This window comes from Coregonus clupeaformis, chromosome 27 (genome assembly GCF_020615455.1).
Source record: "Coregonus clupeaformis isolate EN_2021a chromosome 27, ASM2061545v1, whole genome shotgun sequence".
NCBI lineage: Eukaryota > Metazoa > Chordata > Actinopteri > Salmoniformes > Salmonidae > Coregonus > Coregonus clupeaformis.
In genome coordinates, this window is record NC_059218.1 from 51,444,417 (window position 1) to 51,468,638 (window position 24,222).

The 24,222-nt window shown below is 46.3% G+C and overlaps 1 protein-coding gene across 1 annotated transcript in view; it reads left to right on the forward strand.

Moving 5' to 3' along the window:
- The first annotated feature begins 678 nt into the window (after nucleotides 1-678).
- maml3 (mastermind-like transcriptional coactivator 3) overlaps nucleotides 679-24,222 on the forward strand; it is a 131,607-nt gene continuing 108,063 nt past the window's right edge. Inside the window, exon 1 of the mRNA XM_045207964.1 lies at nucleotides 679-2,029. Coding sequence (XP_045063899.1) covers nucleotides 1,661-2,029 — 369 coding nt within the window. The 5' untranslated portion in view covers nucleotides 679-1,660. The remainder of the gene's footprint in view (nucleotides 2,030-24,222) is intronic.

The window sequence follows — 24,222 nt, forward strand, 5'->3', positions numbered from 1 at the left end:
ACTTCATATGTATATACTGTATTCTAGTCAAAGCCTATTTAACTATTGTTGTACATATACGTACTCCTGAGTGGCGCAGTGGTCTAAGGCACTGCATCGCAGTGCTAACTGTGCCACTAGAGATCCTGGTTTGAATCCAGGCTCTGTCGCAGCCGGCCGCGACCGGGAGACTCATGGGCGGCGCACAATTGGCCCAGCGTCGTCCAGGGTAGGGGAGGGAATGGCCGGCAGGGATGTAGCTCAGTTGATAGAGCATGGCGTTTGCAACGCCAGGGTTGTGGGTTCGATTCCCACGGGGGGCCAGTATAAAAAGATATATATATATTTATTCACTAACTGTAAGTCGCTCTGGATAAGAGCGTCTGCTAAATGACTAAAATGTAAATGTAATACTACAGATATACTACATATTCTATCCATATACTGTCCATATCTATGTCCCATCATATACATACATATTTATATTCCAGACTCTGACATTGCTCATCCTAATATTTCTCAATTTCATTATTTTACTTTTTAGATTTGCATGTATTGTTTTATATTGTTAGATATTACTGCACTGTTGGGAGCTAGGAACATAAGCATTTCGCTACACAATAACATCTGCTAAATATGTGTATGCGACCAATACACGTTGATTAGATTTTTATTTGAATTGTCGTTTCATATTTGTGAGCTACAACATTGCTTTGATGTTGCATTGCCTGATTGTAGGTACAGTGACCGGCCACTAGGCCTCCATGTATTCTGCTTTCATTCCACTGTTTATTCGCTACGGATCCGGCGTGGCTGTAACATGCATACTCCAGTCCGGGTTTTCCTCTGTGCCGTCGGGCTACTCACAGCCTCTAGCTGGTTTTTACTAAACTCTTGTCCTGATATCACTCCGCTGGCATGGAGGAGGATCGGTCTTGATTATTGTGATGGTGGCAGTGATCAGCTACTAGCGACCAGCCGAGAGATCACGGCCATGTCTTGAGGATTTCGATGTGCACCAGTTGACGGGACCCGGTTACCCATCACGACAACTCTTCTTCACGTTCAGCTTAGAGATTTTTACCGACCAAACCAATGAAATGCAGCAAGTTCACGGAGCAACTCCGGAGCCCCTTCGGTTCAAACAGCAAAACTTTTTCACAAAGGACAACATAATAAAACAACGGCGAGCTCGAGGCAGTGTCGGTCTGTTGTGTGTGTGAGTGGAGTTCGAGTGGGACTCGGAGGTAGTGATGATCGCCTGTAGCTTAATATCCGGTTGTGTCCTATGGAGTTATTACCTTTACTACTAGTCTGGCCGCGGTTGTTGTGTTGATTTACTGGTCAACCGAACGACTAGCTCGTTCTTGAAGCCTTCGTGCTGGGCTACGGGGTATTGTTATCGGTGTTTTTCCATCAACGGGGCAAGGTGATATTTGAAAACAGTGTTGAATGGTGGAGCCACCGCGTCCTGTCCCGAAGGAGGGAACAAGAATCAACAACGACCACCGTTTGTTTACTGTCCTTACGGTCATTTGAATCACCCGGTCCCCGTCTTGTTCATCATTTAACATAACGACCCTCTCCCCTTCCCTGTAACATTTAGCCTAGAAGACGAAGAGACTACTCGGAGGCTTGAGGGGAAGAAAAACTTATTCCAAAATACTAGCCTTTCGGGTGAATGATGGGGGACTTTGCAACCCCCGCTGCAGCGAACGGCAGTAACATTTGCATCAACAACAATGCCATGGCGAGCGGCATGAACCCGGGTGGAAACCCCAACAATGTGGGCATTCCCAAACACAGCACGGTAGTGGAGCGGCTACGGCAGAGGATAGAGGGGTGCAGGCGGCACCATGTCAACTGTGAGAACCGTTACCAGCAAGCCCACGCCGAGCAGCTGGAGATAGAACGGAGGGAGACCGTGAGTCTTTACCAGCGGAGCTTGGAGCAGAGGGCGAAGAAATCTGCAAACAGCAAGCATCAAAATAAACAGCAAGACCCCGAATCGGCGTCTTCGACCGAGCAGAGGAACAACACACTTATAGCGGTAAGTTAAAGAGACAGTCACCAGCCCAAGATGCCCGTTCTTTAGTCTACTCCCCCCCAAAGTTGGGCTACAACTCAGCCGCCCCCGCTGGAAAAGTTGTTGAGAACATTCTTCTAACTACGCTCAGTGAATTGCTTTGAACTCACTACGGTTGTTTCAAAACACTGTGCCAACAAGCGCGTGTGTTTACAAAGAACGCAATCCACTAACTTCCCCCTTGCAGCCAACAACTAACTTTGCGCCTTGTTGTATTTTCAGAAAATGTCTTTGCTGGCTGTGGTAGCCCTTTTGAGGGCAATGTTGCTTTGCTTTTAGACCAAGCTAACGTTAGCTTTGGAAGCTAAGTCTTTGGGAAAAGTGTCCGTAGATAGTTGGTTGAACACATTTTCCGGGACTACTTGATAGGCGGATTATTTTTGAATTGACGACGAAGTTCCACACGAGTTCTTTGTTTTGGTAGCTAAACTGTTACATTTTCTCGGCGGAAATTTGTTGCAACATTGTTTCCCTACTCAGCAGACATTCTCGCCCACAGTTGACCACATTGTTGGCAACATTTGTCAGTTTTTACAGTTCAGCAAATTTCCAGCTATTCTTCAAATATGAATCTCATAACGGTTGAGAGTACTATGGTAGCCTATATTTCTCCAGTCGTGATTTCTACTTGACAGTCTCGTCTGGGTGTATGAGAGCGGAACAGACTTAAAATAGAGGAACCTACTAGAACTAGGATACTAGACAGCTTGATAAAAAAAGCTCTCCGACAGGGACGTAATAAGCTTCAATGCTACAGTCTGAACTATAGTTTAAAGGGGAGGAGGGGGGGGGTTACTACACTATTATGTGGATAGGCTACTTTTGCTTTTGATAGAGCTAGATTAACAGACAACGGCCAATGCATTATTATGTTTTCCGACTATCATGAAACGTACGTTTTTACATGCATACTAATAATTCGATATTAAATTGATTATGGCAGTAGGCAGCTTATGCAATAGTCGTTTTATCTTAATCGGCTTAATGTCAACATCGAAGTAACCATACGCTGATTAAATACCTGGTTTTCTGAGCAATCTTTAGTATTATTTAGGACATGTAAACGCCTTAATATAATAATCGACGATCCAGCAGTGTATTTGATCTGCGCATGTGCTAGCACCAGCCGAGGGAGGCGCCCTCTTTTAGCACGAGTGAAGTGAGTTCGGAACAGCTAGAAGTAGTTTTCACATACAAACTTTATATGTCAGAACTATGTTGCCTAAAATAACATGCTCGCTATGGTTTAACGTTTATTTTGATTGGCAATTTTCTGGATTTATCAGAGTGCCATCAGGTAGCCTGATTTCAGATGTCATGTAAACAGGATTATTAGGGAAATCGTTCTTGCAAAGCATGTAAACGTTTTAATCGAACTATCATATTAAATCGCATTATTGTGTGTACTGCGCATGTAACCACACTGACAAACGCACTATTTTGTGTCAGTCAAGGTCCGTGTTGTGTAGATTTTTGCGTTGTGATCTGTCTTTGGATCACGACTTTAAACCATAAGCTTCTGTGAAAAGGAGAAACCAATAGAGTAAATAATCTCTCTCCTTGTTCATTCACTCCTCTCTACAACAACGAGTCGGAATGCGCCGACATTGCCCCTTTTGTTGCAGCGGTGGCCAATATGCCTTTGAAATGCTAAGTAGTATCTCGTTGGCGCTCTCATTTAATTTCTGGAGGCAACAAACTAAGTAGCAAACAAGAAAGCAGATAACGCTACTCCCCCTCGCGGTGCCGTTTTTAGGAGTCGTATATCGAGCAGAGGCAGCGGTGATTGCAATAGAAAAACGACCTACCGCTTCGTGTGGACATTTAACCGAACCGCCCATTAGCTGGTCTTAAGGAAACAGTAGCACCATTTTATTTTCGCTCTCTTCAATCTCTTTCCCAGCCTGAGCCCAGGAATAAACCAACTACTAGGCGGCAGCTAGATGGCTGTATGTAGTCACTATATGTTGCAAAGCAAACCAAGGCTGTCAGTAGCTTACAAAACTATACATTCATGTAACGGTTACTGTGTGAGTAGAGTTGACACTGGGTTTTAGGGTTCTCTCCTTTTGCCCCACACCAGGGCTCTGGGCTGACCTTTCTTTACAAGGAGCACTATGAAAAATATTTGAGGTAATAAAGCTACAATCATTCATTTATCTTGGTACGCTTGTGCTCCCCAAAATAAAAATTCCAGGTTGCACAGCAAAATATTTAGGCGCACATGCGAGTGAACTGATCGCACTGTAGAGCCCCTGCAAACGGGGTGCGTCCCAAATGGCTCCCAGTTCCTTATGGCTCTGGTCAAAAGTAGTGCACTAAATAGGGAATAGGGTGCCGTTTGAGACGGAACTCAGGTTCTCTCTCTCTCTCGCCCCATACGGTCCCAGACACACCCGTGGCGAGGCATGACAGCCCCTGTAATTACGGTAAACGTTAGAGAGCTATTAGAGTGAGAGGGAGTCCTTTTGGATTTCATGCTGCCTTTTCCCACCAGCCACCACTATTACAGGCTTAGGAAGGTCTCCTCTGTGGTAGTCTCTTCTCACAGCCGGTGAGTCCTGAGTCTGGAGAGAGAGAGACTACCTCTTTTGAGGTGAGCGTAAGGGTAGACTGCCTCAGTGCAAGTAGTCACATAAACAGCCTACTACCATGTCTGTGGATCATGTCCTCAGCAGGCTATTTGCTTTTTCAAGTGGTCTAATACTTTTTTGGATATATCCTAAGCTACAGTATCTAGGCAGTGTATGTTGTTGTTGTTATTATGAGTAGTAGAGTATGAAATTGTATACAGCGAGTGACACCAATAATAATTAACATGTCGGAGAGCAGATTCTCTCTCCTCTCCAGTCTACACATCTCTCTCTCTCTCTCTGTCTGTGTCAGCCCCTCATTTCTCAGCCAGAGGTGAAGTGTTATCACTCTACCATTTTCTTTTCTTTGTCTGTCTTGTTTTTCTCACAGGGAGGTTCCATCACTCATTCCACAGCGGTGTGTGTTTAATCTGACTCGAGAGCTGTGTGTTATTGTTGGGTTATGGGCTTGTAGTGTAACCGTCAGGTTATAACTAGTCTATTAAGACTCAAGAAGGAGTTATAAACACTTTATTACCAGTCTACACATTATATAAATGTTCAGGGTTACATATCTGTGTGTGTAGTGTTTCATTAGAATCAGACATGCAAGCTCAGGCCGGAGTTAGTATTTGGCCCACTACTCCTTTCCTTGGCATGCACTCTAGTATGGAATGACACTCACACGACACACACACACTCTCTCCTAGCAGAAGGGCTTGAGTGTGGGCGGCTGAGTTTCATGAATTTTCTGTCCCACTGAGGTTTTCCTCTTCTCTTCCCCCCCCCTCCCTCTGTTCCTTTGCTCTCCTCCCTTACTCTTCACCTTATTGTCTCCTCACCTTTCCTCTCTACCTCTCTACCACTACCTCTCTACCACTACCTCTTCCTATCCTCTCCCTTCTTCTAATCTACTCTCTTCCTAACTTTCTCCTCCTCTCCAATGTCCCTAGCTTTCCTCCTATCCCCCCTCTCCAATGTCCCTAACTCTCCTCCTATCCTCCCTCTCCAATGTCCCTAACTCTCCTCCTATCCTCGCTCTCCAATGTCCCTAACTCTCCTCCTATCCTCCCTCTCCAATGTCCCTAACTCTCCTCCTATCCTCCCTCTCCAATGTCCCTAACTCTCCTCCTATCCTCCCTCTCCAATGTCCCTAACTCTCCTCCTATCCTGCCTCTCCAATGTCCCTAACTCTCCTCCTATCCTGCCTCTCCAATGTCCCTAACTCTCCTCCTATCCTCCCTCTCCAATGTCCCTAACTCTCCTCCTATCCTCCCTCTCCAATGTCCCTAACTCTCCTCCTATCCTGCCTCTCCAATGTCCCTAACTCTCCTCCTATCCTCCCTCTCCAATGTCCCTAACTCTCCTCCTCTCCTCCCTCTCCAATGTCCCTAACTCTCCTCCTCTCCTCCCTCTCCAATGTCCCTAACTCTCCTCCTATCCTCCCTCTCCAATGTCCCTAACTCTCCTCCTATCCTCCCTCTCCAATGTCCCTAACTCTCCTCCTATCCTCCCTCTCCAATGTCCCTAACTCTCCTCCTATCCTCCCTCTCCAATGTCCCTAACTCTCGTCCTATCCTCCCTCTCCAATGTCCCTAACTCTCCTCCTATCCTCCCTCTCCAATGTCCCTAACTCTCCTCCTATCCTCCCTCTCCAATGTCCCTAACTCTCCTCCTATCCTCCCTCTCCAATGTCCCTAACTCTCCTCCTATCCTCCCTCTCCAATGTCCCTAACTCTCGTCCTATCCTCCCTCTCCAATGTCCCTAACTCTCCTCCTATCCTCCCTCTCCAATGTCCCTAACTCTCGTCCTATCCTCCCTCTCCAATGTCCCTAACTCTCCTCCTATCCTCCCTCTCCAATGTCCCTAACTCTCCTCCTATCCTCCCTCTCCAATGTCCCTAACTCTCCTCCTATCCTCCCTCTCCAATGTCCCTAACTCTCCTCCTATCCTCCCTCTCCAATGTCCCTAACTCTCCTCCTATCCTCCCTCTCCAATGTCCCTAACTCTCCTCCTATCCTCGCTCTCCAATGTCCCTAACTCTCCTCCTATCCTCCCTCTCCAATGTCCCTAACTCTCCTCCTATCCTCCCTCTCCAATGTCCCTAACTCTCCTCCTATCCTCCCTCTCCTCCCCTGCTATCCGGTGTCAGTATTAGCTAAAGCGGTGGTGGTGATGTGGTATTGTTAATACAGTCTGGGACCGCTGCCCAGCAGCTATATTTAACCCAGTGAGCTGGCATGGAGCACACACACACACACACACACACACACACACTGAGTAGGCCCATGACGCTGAGTAGGCCCATGACTTTGACGTCACACACACGCAGCGTACAACCCGCCAAATTCCCCTCAGTCACAACAGGGCTCAGAGCTGTTGTGTTCTCTCTCTCTTCCCATTCTCCTGTTTTCTGTCTGTCTCTGTCTCTGACATTCCTCTCTCTCTCTGGCTCTCCCCTCCTCCTTTCCGTGTCTCTCTCTGTTTCATATTCTCTCCTTCTCCCCTCTCTCTCCCCCATTCCTCTCTACGTCTCTCTCTGTTTCAACCCCCCCTCTCCTTCTCTCCCTCTGGATGTTTTCAATTTGGCCAGGCTATGTGACCACATTCCCCTCCTCCCAGGCATGTTCACATGTTCATCAGACTGCCCTGCACCCTGTACTAGGCCTCTCTCCACAGCCTCACACCGTGTACACAGAGAAGTGTGTGTGTCACTGTGTGTGTGTGTGTGTGTGTTGGGTGTGTGTGTGTCACTGTGTGTGTGTGTGTCTTAGTGTGTTGGGTGTGTGTGAGTAATGTTATGTTCTTCTCTAGAATACCTCTGTGGATAGTAGTGCCAACAATGGCCAAAGTCCCAGCAGAGAAGAATGTGTATTGAAGACGTACCCGTCTACTTGCTAGGCTATATAGAGCCTAGGCCTAACTATTATAAGACATCTGGAGATTTCCACACAGGCCTGTGTCTGGGAGGATTGAGTGGATGCTTTCTTGTTCTACAGTATGGCTTTGTTGACCCATAAGTTCCCTGGTTGTGTAAGACTGTGTGTGTTGAATGTAACAAGCGTGAAAACGTACTGCGTGTTTTTTGCGTGTTCCTTATGCGCTTGAAGACACTCTGTTGTTCATGTTGTCGTGATTGTTGAACCGTAGCCACATCACAGGAGAATAGAGTTATTAATGTGACTTTAGTTGTTCTATAAACGTTGGGCTGTGTGTGTTTTGATTTTTTAATACATTGTAAGGCTGCATGATGAGACTCTAATGATGATTTGAAAAAAAGTCGCTTGAAAGACAAAAGCTCTGCTTAGATTTTTGCGCAGGCTGTACACACTACATCAGTCACTCATTCACAATTTGACAAGCACTTGATAATGCCTAGAATTTCACGGCGGCATTCCCCTTTGTGTGGCCGTAATGCACCCTAAAAAAAATCCATGCCTTTTGCGGCCAGTGGCCGTTGTGCCCTTCTCCCTAAGTGCTGCGCGCTCCATCACGTGGTCGGGTCTTTCTCACAGGCTACAAGTGAAGACAGACACATCGGGGACGCAACTGCGCGCGTCCTTATCCAATTCCGAGGTGCATATTGAAGACATTGGAAGAACTGTCTACTTTTACTTTTCATCAGCCATCCAGATGAGTCGGCATAAAGAACAGCAAAAGCACAATGTCAATCTACTATCCCCCATAGTACAAAAGTCGACCCATTCTGTGCGAGAAATAAATATTCCAAACATAGTCTGGGACAGTTGTGGGATGTGATAGAGCCCAAATTAATACAACCACTAGCATCAAAAAACCTTTTTTACGCAATGTGGCTGATGCAACAGATCAGAACGTTTAGCTTAAAATGTTGATAAACTATTAGGCTATTTCTTCACATTATGAGCGCCGCAATGCGCACACGGTAGTAGGCTATAAGCGCAAATGTTCCATTAGCGGAAAACACCATTATCAACAGTGACCGCAAATGCAATTATGCATGTAATGCTTTTATTATAAAGGTGCATTTCTATGGCGAAAATGATCTTCTCCAAACTTGAAACTCATGCGCTGCTTATGTATGCCAGTTAGGCTCTACACCCCTTGTAAAGCAGATTCATGTGCTTAATTTTAAGAAGTTATTTGGCCACTTTAGTTGTGATACAAACCTTATTAAAACATATAGGCCTATTGGCTAGACTATATGTGGTGTGCGACTATGATTTAGAAAAAGGCATTGTTTATTATGCTGGGCATCATTCAGAAGTGATAATATATCATTCACAAGTGATAGGCTAATATTGTCACCCATCAGACTATTGTTGATTTAATCTTGTCTTTACATATGCTAAATAATATATGTGTGAAATTTGTTTTGATTTAGAATGGACCATTATCATGCACCTGTATCAAAACAGGGGCAGTGGGGAAAAATACATGTCATCTATGCACTTAAATAGCGAATGGAGGACGCTTTTCCCCGTGGTTTATTTTCATGCCAGCCAGGTAGGCTATACTCCTGTTGTAAATATAAGCAATGTGCTTAATATTAGTAAAGTTGAGAAATAAATATAGTAGGCCTAGCCTATAGAAAGCTGATGGGATCCTCCTGTTTTTAGTAGAGGCCATCACTCTGTTTTCTCGCGCGAAATTGCATAGCTTATTGAAATGTTGCGCTACATGAGCTCATGGGCTCTCATGAAGTGGTTGATTAGATTTTTGAAAAACATTTGCATTGATGTCAGAGTGATTAGAGGGACAATAGAGTGCTGATTACCAGGCAGTTAGCAAGTTTGGTAGGCTACTAATGACCAGCAGCAGCATCAGAGCTTGGAGAAGCCTAATTACCGTGACTTAAACGGTCACATGGAATTTGACTGCTTTCATGACTTGTGACAGCCGGTGTGGCGGTAATACGGTCACCGCAACAGCCCTAGCCGTGATCCCACTCCCTGCGGGTGTCTGGGGGGGAGTTGGGGTATGCAATAAATTATTTTCCATTACAGACTTGTACAAGTGTCTAACAGGACAAATATAAACACCCCACATTGTTGAGGCTTGCTTTATTAGTGTGATTAGCCTGTTAGCAGTCAGCTAGCTGGGTGTCTTGTCTGAGAGGTAGCCCACTTGACATTATTGATGCTGGGCAACCGTTCCTGCTCCTGACAAACACACACGCATGTTAATTATGAATGACGCAGTTACCACAGCCCACTAGGTTATACTGTTGTATCCGTGTGTGTCTGTGTGACCGTGTGTGTGTGTGTGTGTGTGTGTGTGTGTACAGTGCATTCGGAAAGTATTCAGACCCCTTGATTTTTTCCCACATTTTGTTATGTTACAGCCTTATTCTAAAATGGATGAATTAAAAAAATTTCCTCATCAATCTACACCCAATACCCCATAATGACAAAGCAAAAACAGGATTTTAGAAATGTTTGCTATTTTATTACAAATAAAAAACGGAAATATCACCTTTTACGTAAGTATTCAGACCCTTTATTCAGTACTTTGTTGAAGCACCTTTGGCAGCGATTTCAGCCTTGAGTCTTCTTGGGTATGACGCTACAAGCGTAGCACATCTGTATTTGGGGAGTTTCTCCCATTCTTCTCTGCAGATCCTCTCAAGCTCTGTCAGGGTGGATGGGGAGCGTCGCTGCATAGCTATTTTCAGGTCTCTCCAGAGATGTTCGATCGGGTTCAAGTCCAGGCTCTGGCTTGGCCACTCAAGGAAATTCAGAGACTTGTCCCGAAGCTACTCCTGCGTTGTCTTGGCTGTGTGCTTAGGGTCGTTGTCCCGTTGGAAGGTGAACCTTCGCCCCAGTCTGAGCTCCTGAGCGCTCTGGAGCAGGTTTTCATCAAGGATCTCTCTGTACTTTGCTCCATTCATGTTTCCCTTGATCCTGACTGATTCGACTTCATGGCCTGGTTTTTGTTCTGACATGCACTGTCAACTGTGGGACCTTATATAGACAGGTGTGTGCCTTTCCAAATCATGTCCAATCAATTATATTTATCACAGGTATACTCCAATCAAGTTGAGTCCAATCAAGGATGATCAGTGGAAACAGGATGCACCTGAGCTCAATTTCGAGTCTCATAGCAAAGGGTCTGAATACTTATGTAAATAATCTATTTCTGTTTTTTATTTTTAATATGTGCAGAAATGTCTAAAAACCTGTTTTTGCTTTGTCGTTATGGGGTATTGTGTGTAGATTGATGAGGGAAAAAATAATTTAATCCATTTTAGGATAAGGCTGTAACGTAACAATGTGGAAAAATTGAAGGGGTCTGAATACTTTCCGAATGCACTGTATGTGTGTCGTGGCTTTTCAGGAAATGTGTATCATCTGTTATGATTGGACATCAGGGCTTAATCTCTCCCCACTCCAGTCCATCATGTAATCTCTGACACACTCCGAGCAGAATCATGATACTTACTAACACTAACTGTTACCCTCCTGGTGGTCTCTGTGTTTGGTTCATTATGTCAATACCACGAGCAGTAAACCCCCAGAGATATGGTATTGAGTTGAGGCTTACACACACACACACACACACACACACACACTAGTGTGTGTCGTCACCCTGTGTAGCACGAGGCAGATGGGACACAGTGGACATCAGCTTGGCTCTGAGGGTAACGTGCTGCTAAACACAATCCATATGACGGGCTTCCTCTCCCCTCTTCCTCTCCCTCTCCTCTTCTCCACCCCCAGTGGTGATCTCTTGTTCATCCTAGCTGGCTTAGCCCAATAAAGCTCTCTCGGCTCGTCGCGCCCACGACAACCGAGAGGCCAAATCCTCATCTAAGAAGGAATTACTCTGCAGGCTAAGGTTTACCTAGCTACCTGTATAAACACACACACACACACACACACAAGACATAAACACACACCACACAAACTACACACATATCTGGATGATGTTATTCCTGCTGGAGACGCACCTTCTAATCGAACCCCGCCATGACATTTTTATGAACGTTCCCTGGGAGTGTGTGTGTGTGTGTGTGTGTGCGTGCAAGTGGGTGTGTGTCTGCGTGAGAGTACTCGGGTGTGTGTGTGAGCCTCTGCGTGCTTGTTAGTGTGTGTGTGGGCTGCATCAATAGCCATTAGAGCACCAGGCTGAGTAATTGTGCTACAGTGGGTACTGCAGAAACACTGCCTGAGAAAAAACACATTATCTGATAATACTGCAGCGACAATATGAAGAAGAGAAAAATGGAGGCAGGAGAGAGCGAGAGAGATGTATGGCGGGGAAGACTGCACAGTGGTGGCTTTTGGACCGGAGAAGAGGCGACATGTTTGGGACCTGTTTGAAAGTGATTGTGATTGTCCCTTTTTGATGATGTAAGCGTGCGGGATTGTTTTGGTTCTGAGTAGAAGGAGTGGTTGATTGGAGGATTGCGCTTTCTCATTATAATTCATATTTCTATATTTCCATAATTATCTTCCCTGTATCAGCTCTCCCCCCTCCTACTCCATCTAGGTCTATCCTTCTTTCCCTCCTCTCTAGTCTTTCTCCTCCCTCACATTTCTCTATCTCTCAATTCAATTCAATTTCTTTCCCTTTGTCCTCCCTACCCATCTCTCTGTCTCTGTCTCTGTCTCTGTCTCTGTCTCTGTCTCTGTCTCTCTCTCTGTCTCTCTCTCTCTCTCTCTCTCTCTCTCTCTCTCTCTCTCTCTCTCTCTCTCTCTCTCTCTCTCTCTCTCTCTCTCTCTCTCTCTCTCTCTCTCTCTCTCTCTCTCTCTCAGTGAGCAGTCCAGTCAGTCTGTAGTCTGTGTTAATGACTTCCTGGTAGCTTCCTAAAATAGCCCTGATAACAATCACAAACAAGGAAGAGAACAGGGCTGATGTCTCCAAACCCCCCCCTCTCTCTCTCTCTGTCCATCCAGTTAAACGGGTTGTTTGCTTTGGGGAGAAGAGGAAGGAGAAAAAGACTGTCTTTCTCTCATGCTCTCTCTCTTTCTTTCTCTCTCTTACTCTCTCTCTCGATGAGTGTGCTTGATGCATGTCGCGTTGGAGCTTCTCAAAGTCAGGGTGCGTGGTCAACAGTGCGCACCTCATCTCTGCTGTCACATCCAACCTGGATCGATATTTGGTTTTACGTGCTTTTCAAGACAACTGGGAACTCTGAAAAATACGAGGTTAAATCATGATGTCAGTGATTTTCAGGTGGGAATGTTGGAGCTCTAGAAAGACGCCCGAGTTCCTTAGTTGGAATTCCGAGTTGGATGACCATGCAAAACTATTTTTCCCAGTTGGAGCTAGTTTTTTTCAGAGTTCCAAGTTGTCTTGAACGCACTGATGTCGGACATTTCTGACTTCCGAGTTCCCAGTTGTTTTGAACGCGGCACTAATGCAGACGAGAGCACTGCTGAATCCAGCTTCACACAGATATGAGCTGGCGAACGGTACCATGAGTTTTAATACTCTGAGGGAGACGGCAGGGTATTGCCTTTGATTCAGATTCAAGCGCATCCATCAAGTGCGGCCTTTTCCCATGTTCTAAGGGCACTCTGGTTGAATTTGATCTTTTACACTTTTAACCACATTACAATGATTTTGAGAAAAATACGTATATTTTTTCTTCTTCTTCAGGATTTGTGAAATTCTCGGGGTCGCGACCCCTAGTTTGGGAACCGCTGGTCTAGGGGCTCATCCAAAATGGTACTAGGCCCTTAATGTAATGTAGTATAATAATAATATGCCCTTCAACAGATGCTTTTATCCTACAGTAGTGGGGGAATACATTTTCATATGGGTGGCCCCAGCGGGAATCGAACCCACAGCCCTGCTCTACACATCTCTCGTATACTGTTCTATTCTGCTGTTCTACTAGAGATGTGTTGCCGCTGTGCTTCAGAACAGGCTGCTGTTATGTGGCTAGTCTATTGTCATGTGTAGCATGTACAAGTCACACTCCCTCGCTTCTCTCCTTCTCTACCCCCTCCTCTCCCTCCTCCCTCGCTTCTCTCTTTCTCTACCCCCTGCTCTCTCTCCTCCCTCTATCTCTCTCCTTCTCTAACTCCTCCTCTCTCCTCGCTCCTTCTCTCTCTATCTCTCTCCTTCTCTACCCCCTCCTCTCTCTCTCTCTCTCTCTCTTCATCTCTCCCTCCGGGGTGTGTGACCGGGGGACTGGCTGCTTTTGCGGATTGTCTCATGGCGTTGTCATGGTGACAGTGATGCAGAGGCTGCCTGTCTGCTCAGATATGTCAAGTGTGTGTGTGTGTTTGAGAGAGTAAGGTAGAGGGAGAGAGAGAGAGTATGTCTAGTGTACTGTGTGTTAGAAAGAGGTAGAGGAAAAGCGAGGGAGAAACGGAGAGAGAGAGTGTGGTTTCTGAATGTCTGTGTGTTAGTTGGACTGTGTGTGTCTGTTTCTGTGATAAAAAGCCGGGCGGCTCTGCTTCGAGAGGAAGTGTTTGGAGAATTATGTAATGTCCTCTTTTTCAAGAAAAAATACCTGAAGGAAAGAAAAAACTGATTATTTATCTTTCTGAAAATCACACATTTCCACTATCAAATACTAAACATACTGCCCTCGTCCCCTACTGCCCTCGATCACTACTGCCCTCAACCCCTACTGCCCTCGACCCCTACTGCCCTCGTCCCCTACTGCCCTCGTCCCCTACTGCCCTCGTCCCCTACTGCCCTCGTCCCCTACTGCCCTCGTCCCCTACTGCCCTCGTCCCCTACTGCCCTCGTCCCCTACTGCCCTCGTCCCCTACTGCCCTCGTCCACTACTGCCCTCGACCACTACTGCCCTCGTCCGCTACTGCCCTCGTCCGCTACTGCTCTCGTCCACTACTGCCCTCGACCACTACTGCCCTCGACCACTACTGCCCTCGTCCACTACTGCCCTCGTCCACTACTGCCCTCGTCCCCTACTGTCCTCGACCGCTACTGCTCTCGTCCACTACTGCCCTTGAATAAAAGAAAGTGTAACACATTAGTAGTAATATGTGGTTTTATGGCCTCAGAAACCATTATTTGAGCTGAAATTAATTAGAAAAGATTTCATCCATTTTGTTTGTTTTGAAGGAATGCTGTAGACACACACGCAGGGGAACGGGACTCTCTTTCCTGTGTGTAAAGTTTCCACTGGGTGAGGGAGGGAACAGGGTGGTTGACTGAGAAGCTTTGGGGAGGGAGGAGCTATAGAGGAAACGTAGTTGGCTGGAAGAGAAACAGAGAAGATAGACAGTATAGAGGAAGTGAGAGGTGGAAAAGAGTAGAGGGGAGGAGGAAAAGCAGAGGAGAGAGAGAGAGAGAGAGAGAGAGAGAGAGAGAGAGAGAGAGAGAGAGAGAGAGAGAGAGAGAGAGAGAGAGAGAGAGAGAGAGAGAGAGAGAGAGAGAGAGAGAGAGAGAGAGAGAGAGAGAGAGAGAGAGAGAGAGAGAGAGAGAGAGAGAGAGAGAGAGAGAGAGAGAGAGAGAGAGAGAGAGAGAGAGAGAGAGAGAGAGAGAGAGAGAGAGAGAGAGAGAGAGAGAGAGAGAGAGAGAGAGAGAGAGAGAGAGAGAGAGAGAGAGAGAGAGAGAGAGAGAGAGACTCTAGTTGGATGCTCTCTCGCAGACGCAAGTGGTCTGTGCTGTGTCTTCTTTTGCTATCTCTTTTTCTGTCTTGCTCGCTCCTCTCTTGGATGGTCTGTAATTAGTGTTGTTCAGAGAAAACGTTAATATAAAGTGTCCCCCCCCACATTGTTTTTGTGTAGGACCAACTCATAGTCACAATCACACACTGTTGATGACTAACACACATCCCTCCTCCACTCATAGCTACACACACACACAGTGAAGCCGTCATTTGAATACTGTGAGGTGGGCTCGAGGGAGAGTTTAGCGAGAGTGTGTGACTCATTCTCCCTGGTGGTGTACATGGGCCCACCGCTGATAATGAGCTAAAACAAAAACTCTCTCTCTCACATTCTTTCTTTCTCTCCCATTCTCTGTGATCTCAATCGTTACCTTGGATTACCCAGCTTCTATCTGTGTTTCTGTGTGCTTGTGTGTGTAAATGTGTTCTCTCTCTGTGTGTGTTCTGTTTGCTGTGTGTGTACCGGCATGCTTGCCTCTCTCTGTAGCGTCACAGACAAAAAGGCAAAACCACTTCCTCCTGCGTTCCTCTAGGTCATGTCGGGCCAACTTCACGGGGCTTCATTGTGGCTCAACCCAGGCTGGTTGCACATTGTGCCGGGTCAAAGACCGTTCACAACCTGAAACTGACTTTCCCATTGTGTATCAACGGGTCAAAGGCCATACAAAGCCAGCAACTGGCTAAAGAGGTCACTCAGCCTTTTAGCTTTCTGTAGGCCTATATGTCTTGACAAGACTAGTTGTTGGCAGTGTGTTGTTATACCAACTATGAGCTATTCCCAGTTTTATAACCTCTTCATAAAGCTATTGGAGATCCTCCTTTACTGTGTCTTATGGGAACTGGACGTTTCAGAAAGGGTTATGCTGAGAAAGACTTCCACATCTACTACAGTAGGCTGACAGGATATTACAGGGACACTACATATTCTTCTCTTTTGCTGAAGAACGTTCATGCTTGGATATATACAGCACCTACACACGTCGCTGGATGTGCGTGTCTCTCCGAGGCACCCAGGTGTAGCAGTTTCAAATTCACCCAGTGATAGTGGGCCTCTCTGCCATAAACTGATTCCATTTTGTGTCATATTTATCATCCACACCTTGGCGGCCATTTTGCACCGCGACACGTCTGCGGAATCGTGGGGGTGTAAAGAAAGAGGAAATGAGAAGGAAATGGAATAGGGGTTTTCTATGCTGTGTCACACACACACACTCACACTCACACACACACACACACACACACACACACACTGTATGGGACTGTGGTGGTTTGGAAGATGCAGCGAGGAGAGCAGTGTGTGTGCAGGGCTTGACATTCACGCTTGTCCTCTTGTCTGGGACAAGTTAATACAAATAGTCAGGCCAGAAGAATATAGATTAATGTTGTCTGAATGGACAAGTGATAATAAATAGTCAGGTCAGAAGAATATAGATTTGAAGTTGTCCAAATGGACAAGTTAATACAAATAGTCAGGTCAGAAGAATATAGATTAAAGTAAAAAACATCACACAAATATTACAATATCAAACAATTACTTCCATCAGAATTGGATCTGAGGCCAACATTGGAATATCAGACTGGAAGCTTTAAAATGAGGGTGGTGCTTGAAATCATTGTTCTTCCTCTGTTAACCATGGTTACCTGCAAGGAAACACATGCCGTCATCATTGCTTTGCACAAAAAGGGCTTCACAAGCAAGGATATTGTTGCTAGTAAGATTGCACCTAAATCAACCATTTATCGGATCATCAAGTACTTCAAGGAGAGAGGTTCAATTGTTGTGAAGAAGGCGTCAGGGCGCCCAAGAAAGTGCAGCAAGCGCCAGGACCGTCTCCTAAAGTTGATTCAGCTGCGGGATCGGGGCACCACCAGTGCAGAGCTTGCTCAGGAATGGCAACAGGCAGGTGTGAGTGCATCTGCACGCACAGTGAGGCGAATACTTTTTGGAGGATGGCCTGGTGTCAAGAAGGGCAGCAAAGAAGCCACTACTCTCCAGGAAAAACATCAGGGACAGACTGATATTCTGCAAAAGGTACAGGGATTGGACTGCTGAGGACTGGGGTAGTCATTTTCTCTGATGAATCCCCTTTCTGATTGTTTGGGGCATCCGGAAAACACCTTGTCCGGAGAAGACAAGGTGAGCACTACCATCAGTCCTGTGTCATGCCAACAGTAAAGCATCCTGAGACCATTCATGAGTGGAGTTGCTTCTCAGCCAAGGGAGTGGGCTCACTCACAATTTTGCATAAGAACACAGCCATGAATAAAGAATGGTACCAACACATCCTCTGAGAGCAACTTCTCCCAACCATCCAAGAACAGTTTGGTGACGAACAATGCCTTTTCCAGCATGATGGAGCACCTTGCCATAAGGCAAAAGTGATAACTAAGTGGCTCGGGGAACAAAACACATTTTGGGTCCATGGCCAGGAAACTCCCCAGACCTTAATCCCATTGAGAACTTGTGGTCAATCCTCAAGAGGCATGTGGACAAACAAAAACCCACAAATTCTGACAAACTCCAAGCATTGATTATGCAAGGTGGGCTTCCATCAGTCAGGATGTGGCCCAGAAGTTAATTGACACCATGCCAGGGCGGATTGCAGAGGTCTTGAAAAAGAAGGTTCAACACTGCAAATATTGACTCTTTGCATAAACTTAATGTAATTATCAATAAAAGCCTTTGACACTTATGGAATGCTTGTAATTATACTTCAGTATACCATAGTAACATCTGACAAAAATATCTCATAACACTGAAGCAGCGAACTTTGTGAAGACCAATACTTGTGTCATTCTCAAAACTTTAGACCACGACTGTACATACACTGAACAAAAATATAAATGCAACATACAACAATTTCGAAGCTTTTTACTGAGTTACAGTTCATATAAGGAAATTAGTCAATTTAAATGCAGTCGTTAGACCCTAATCTATGGATTTCACATGACTGGGAATACAGATATGCATCTGTTTGTCACAGATACCTTAAAAAAAAGGTAGGGGCGTGGATCAGAAAACCAGTCAGTATCTGGTGTGACCACCATTTGCCTCATGCAGCGCAATACATCTCCTTCGCATAGAGTTGATCAGGCTGTTGATTGTGGCCTGCGGAATGCTGTCCCACTCCTCTTCAATGGCTGTGCAAAGTTGCTTGATATTGGCGGGAACTGTAACACGCTGTCGTACACGTCGATCCAGAGCATCCCAAACATGCTCATTGGGTGACATGTCTGGTGAGTACGCAGGCCATCAAATAACTGGGACCTTTTCAGCTTCCAGGAATTGTATACAGATCCTTGCGACATGGGGCCGTGCATTATCATGCTGAAACTGGAGGTGATGGCGGCGGATGAATGGCACGACAATGGGCCTCAGGATCTTGTCACGGTATCTCTGTGCATTCAAATTGCCGTCGATAAAATATAATTGTGTTCGTTGTCCGTAGCTTATGCCTGTCCATACCATAACCCCACCGCCACCATGGGGCACTCTGTTCACAACGTTGACATCAGCAATCCGCTCACCCAACCGATACCATACATGCTGTCTGCCATCTGCCGGTACAGTTGAAACCAGGATTCAGCCGTGAAGAGCACGCTTTTCCAGCGTGCCAGTGGCCATCGAAGGTGAGAATTTGCACACTGAAGTCGGTTATGACGCCGAACTGCAGTCAGGTCAAGACCCTGTCGAGGATGACGAGCACGCAGATGACCTTCCCTGAGACGGTTTCTGACAGTTTGTGCAGATATTATACGGTTGTGCAAATTTCATCAGCTGTCCAGGTGGCTGGTCTCAGACGATCACGCAGGTGAAGAAGCCGGATGTGGAGATCCTGTGCTGGCGTGGTTACATGTGGTCTGCGGTTGTGAGGCCAGTTGAACATACTGCAAAAATCTCTAAAACAACGTTGGAGGCGGCTTATAGTAGAGAAATGAACATTCAATTATCTGGCAACCGCTCTGGTGGACATTCCTGCAGTCAGCATGCCAATTGCACAGTCCCTCAACTTGAGGCATCTGTGACATTGTGTTGTGTGACAAAACTCCACATTTTAGTGGCCTTTTATTGTCCCCAGCACAAGGTGCACCTGTGTAATGATCATGCTGTTTAATCAGCTTCTTAATATGCCACCTCAGGCAGGTGGATGGATTATCTTGGCAAAGGAGAAATGCTCACTAACAGGGATGTAAACAAATTTGTGCCCAAAATTTGAGAGAAATAAGCTTTTTGTGCGTACGTATGTGCGTATGTTTTTGTTCAGTGTACTATTATTATAAAAAAATTGCATTGTAAAAAGTAATGTAAAATTGCTTACGCCATGTGCTTTGAAACTCCCAACTGTTATTTCTGGAAGACAAAAATATATGAAAAAAGTATTGCAGTACCCACACTGGACTAGACAGACCACTGGACTAGACACACCACTGGACTTAAACAATATTTTAGGCTATCTTTAAAATTACACATCTGAATGAACACTAGCCAATATACAATACAATATGTCAGCTAAATACAGGTACTAAACAAACCTGAAATGACACTATTTCTACTTCTATAAGATGAAGTAAGCTTGTATTTTTGGACAAGCTAAGATGGCGTCTGTCTCCTGTCGCCTGGCTGTGGAGTTATTTGTCAGTTAAGCTGGTAGACATTACGGAATCTTTTCTCTCTCTCTCTCTCTGGCTGTCTGTCACTCTGCATCGCTGACTGGTCTCTGATGTGCATCGGCCATGGCAAGATGGCCACCGTTGCCCCGGCAACCATTGAGGGAAAGAGAGAGATTATGAAAGCGAGAGATGGGAGAAAGAGTAAAATGTTTGGGTTATGGGTTCATATAGAGAGAATATGTGGCGAAGGAGAGAGGGGAAGAGTTTTCAAAGCCCCCTGTTGCACTCCAATCTGAACTGACTTACGGATGGCATGTCTGATGTTTTGCTGAGGGGATTTCTAATAGCCTGCATGCTATGTTGGTTGATCTATAGATTCTACGCATTGTAGAATTTACATATTGTAGAATTATTATCCTAAGCTTTATATAACCAGTTCAAGCTTATTTAGTTGATCAGAGATTGTCTGGTTGAGTGGCCATAGTTCAGTGTGTCTCCAGTTCATAGCGGTCGTCAGTCCTTTGCTGCCTGCCTTGACTGTGTGTGTGTGTGTGTGTGTGTGTGTGTGTGATTAGAACATGTTATATAATACAGAAGCTCTGAGGTTCACTCAGCATACGCTAAGAGGATTACTACAAGTGTACTAAAGACACAGGTCTGAACACACACACACACACACACACACACACACACACACTGAGGAACAAGTCACACACACACACACACACACACTGAGGAACAAGTCAAACACACTCACGCTAATTCACATAGGTCTACACACACACACACACACACACACACACACACACACACACACACTAACAGGTCAAACACTCACGCTAATTCACATAGGTCTACACACACTGTCTTGTACAGTTATGTGCGGGGACACACACACACAAATGTTTAGCACTAAAGAAGTCTACACAGAAACGTAGCCGACAGAGCGTGTCCTTTTTCGTCAGGGGTGGCTCCTTGTAGTGCGCTCCAACATTTGACGTACTCCCGTGTAACGCGCCGTATCATTCCTTTTATAGCCATGGGGGCAGTGTTGTGCAGGCAATGAAGCCTGCTTGGTTCCTTGGTCTGATCTATAGGCTATGCATCAAAGTAGCCTATTTTCCATTGATAAGCAAATATAATCTCAGCGACTGTTCAAACAATAAACCAAACAACATTGCAGCCTTATCGAATCCCCCCCAACATTTATTTTGTTTAGAAGTGATGTTATTCTAGGCTAAAACAAAGATAGCCATGTGCTTTTTTTCTCCATGACTAAAACATGATGTTCTATTTTTGACTGATATGGGAATGAATACACAAGCAGCATATTAAACTGGGATCATGTTTTAGGTTACACCGGCAAGTAGAACAATATTTGGCCAGCATATTCTTTCAATTATGTGGGAAGCTAAAAAGGCTAGCTAGCCTGCTATGTTTTTAGCCAGGCTAAATACAGCTAGCCAGGCTAAAGACAGCTAGCCAGGCCGCTAGCTAGCCAGGCTAAAGACAGCTAGCTACTACTGGCAAGGGAAGGTGACACTTCCTTGTTTTCACAAAATGAAAAGACAAAAATATAATGCTTTGCTAGCGCCCCCTTGTTAATAGGAGTGGGACCAGCAAGGATATCAAGTTACCAAAATGTGTCCGCTGATCCAAAAATCCCACTCCAACCACATGCACGCACGCACGTAGATCAACGGAGTGGAGCTTGTAGTAACCTGAAGACCTGATCGATGTTATGTAACAGAGGGATTGAAGATTCAGCTGTCATCTCTCCGTCTCCTCTTCTCAACAACCCCTCCATCTTTCTCTCCCCGTCTCTCTCTCTTACCCTCTCATTCTCTCATACCGTCTCAATTTCCTCTGAGGCGTCTGGTGTGTGGGTGCAACACACACGTCTGGAGGGGCTCAAACAGAGGTCTCGCCGTTACCATAGCGACAACCCCTGCACTCGTTTAATTGGAGTCACCTCCATCTCCCTCCCCCTCTCTTGAGGGGCAGGCTGGGGGGTCTTTAAGTGAGGGATAGAGGGAGGGATGGAAAGAGGGAGAGAATGATAGGCCAAGTGTGAGGTTTTATCACTAAGGAGGAGAGAGAGACTATTGCTCAGGCAGTGTGTGTGTGTGTGTGTACATGTGTGGCAGGGCAGTAGGTTGTGTTTTTAGGGCTGAGGGGGTGAAGAGAACAGACACAGGGCTATTAGCAGGTGGTGAGAGGGGGATGGAAGGAGAGAGAGAGAGAGAGAGGAGGGGGGTTGCTGTTTTAGAATCGCTCAAGCGTTTTATAGATGCGTAAAGACCCCTCAAGGAAGGAAGAGTGGAGCGACTCTCAACACACACACATATCGCTCGCACGCACGCACGCACACACACGCAAACACACACGCACGCACGCGCACACACACACACACACACGCGATCGATTGGGATCTTTTGACCTGTCACCAGACAAAAGGGGGACAGTGACTAAAGAGGGGAAGAGATATGGGAGGAGGAGAGTGATGGATGAAAACAGAGAGAGGAAAGCAGGGCGTAGGGTAATGAAGTAGTGTGTTGTTGTAAGTAAACGTATTGTGTAATCCACTCCTTACGCAGCTTGTAGTAGTGGGATAGTATTCCACTAGTTTATTGTGTAAGTAAGCAGCTCATTGTTTGTCACTAGGCTGTGAGGGTGTAGACTAGGGCGTATCAGCTCTCTAAGACCTTAGTGGGGATCAGGGGCTGTTTGCGGAGTCAACACACACACACACACACTGAGAGGGTGGGATATAGAGGGTTAGGGAGAGAGAAGGAGAGCCGTGTTGGGGTTATCTGAGGTAAAGGAGTGAAGAGAGGAGGGGAGACCGAGAGGGAGGTGGGGAGGGGAGAGGGAGAGAGACAGGCAGAGGGTAGACCTAGTGAAGAGAGAAGGAGAGACAGTCAGTCAGGAGATACAGTCAGGAGAGGGAGAGACAGTCAGTCAGTCAGGAGAGGGAGAGACAGTCAGTCAGTCAGGAGAGAGAGACAGTCAGTCAGTCAGGAGAGAGAGAGAGAGACAGTCAGTCAGGAGAGAGAGAGTCAGTCAGTCAGTCAGTCAAGAGAGAGAGACAGTCAGTCAGTCAGTCAGTAGAGGGAGACAGTCAGTCACAGGAGAGGGAGAGACAGTCAGTCAGTCAGGAGAGAGAGAGAGAGTCAGTCAGTCAGTCAGTCAGTCAGTCAAGAGAGAGAGACAGTCAGTCAGTCAGTCAGTAGAGGGAGACAGTCAGTCACAGGAGAGGGAGAGACAGTCAGTCAGTCAGGAGAGGGAGAGACAGTCAGTCAGGAGAGAGAGAGAGAGACAGTCAGTCAGGAGAGAGAGACAGTCAGTCAGGAGAGGGAGACAGTCAGTCAGGAGAGGGAGACAGTCAGTCAGGAGAGAGAGACAGTCAGTCAGTCAGGAGAGAGAGAGAGAGAGAGAGAGAGAGAGAGAGAGAGAGAGAGAGAGAGACAGTCAGTCAGTCAGTCAGGAGAGAGACAGTCAGTCAGTCAGGAGAGTCAGTCAGTCAGTCAGAGAGAGAGAGAGAGAGACAGTCAGTCAGGAGAGAGAGAGAGAGACAGTCAGTCAGTCAGGAGAGAGAGAGAGACAGTCAGTCAGGAGAGAGAGAGAAAGTCAGTCAGTCAGGAGAGAGAGAGAGACAGTCAGTCAGGAGAGAGACAGTCAGTCAGGAGAGAGAGAGAGACAGTCAGTCAGGAGAGAGAGAGAGACAGTCAGGCAGGAGAGAGAGAGGGAGACAGTCAGGCAGGAGAGAGAGAGGGAGACAGTCAGGCAGGAGAGAGAGAGGGAGAGAGAGAGGGAGAAGGTCAGGAGAGAGAGAGGGAGACAGTCAGAAGGAGAGAGAGAGAAAGTCAGGAGAGAGAGTCAGGAGAGAGAGAGAGTCAGGAGAGAGAGAGGGAGACAGTCAGAAGGAGAGACAGTCAGAAGGAGAGACAGACAGTCAGGAGAGACAGACAGTCAGAAGGAGAGACAGACGGTCAGAAGGAGAGAGAGACAGTCAGAAGGAGAGAGAGACAGTCAGAAGGAGAGAGAGACAGTCAGAAGGAGAGAGAGACAGTCAGAAGGAGAGAGAGACAGTCAGAAGGAGAGAGAGACAGTCAGGAGAGAGAGAGACAGTCAGGAGAGAGAGAGACAGTCAGAAGGAGAGAGAGAGACAGTCAGAAGGAGAGAGAGAGACAGTCAGAAGGAGAGAGAGAGAGAGTCAGAAGGAGAGAGAGAGAGTCAGAAGGAGAGAGAGAGAGTCAGAAGGAGAGAGAGAGAGGGAGTCAGAAGGAGAGAGAGAGAGAGAGTCAGAAGGAGAGAGAGCCAGGAGAGAGGGAGACAGTCAGAAGGAGAGACAGCCAGGAGAGAGGGAGACAGTCAGAAGGAGAGAGAGAGACAGTCA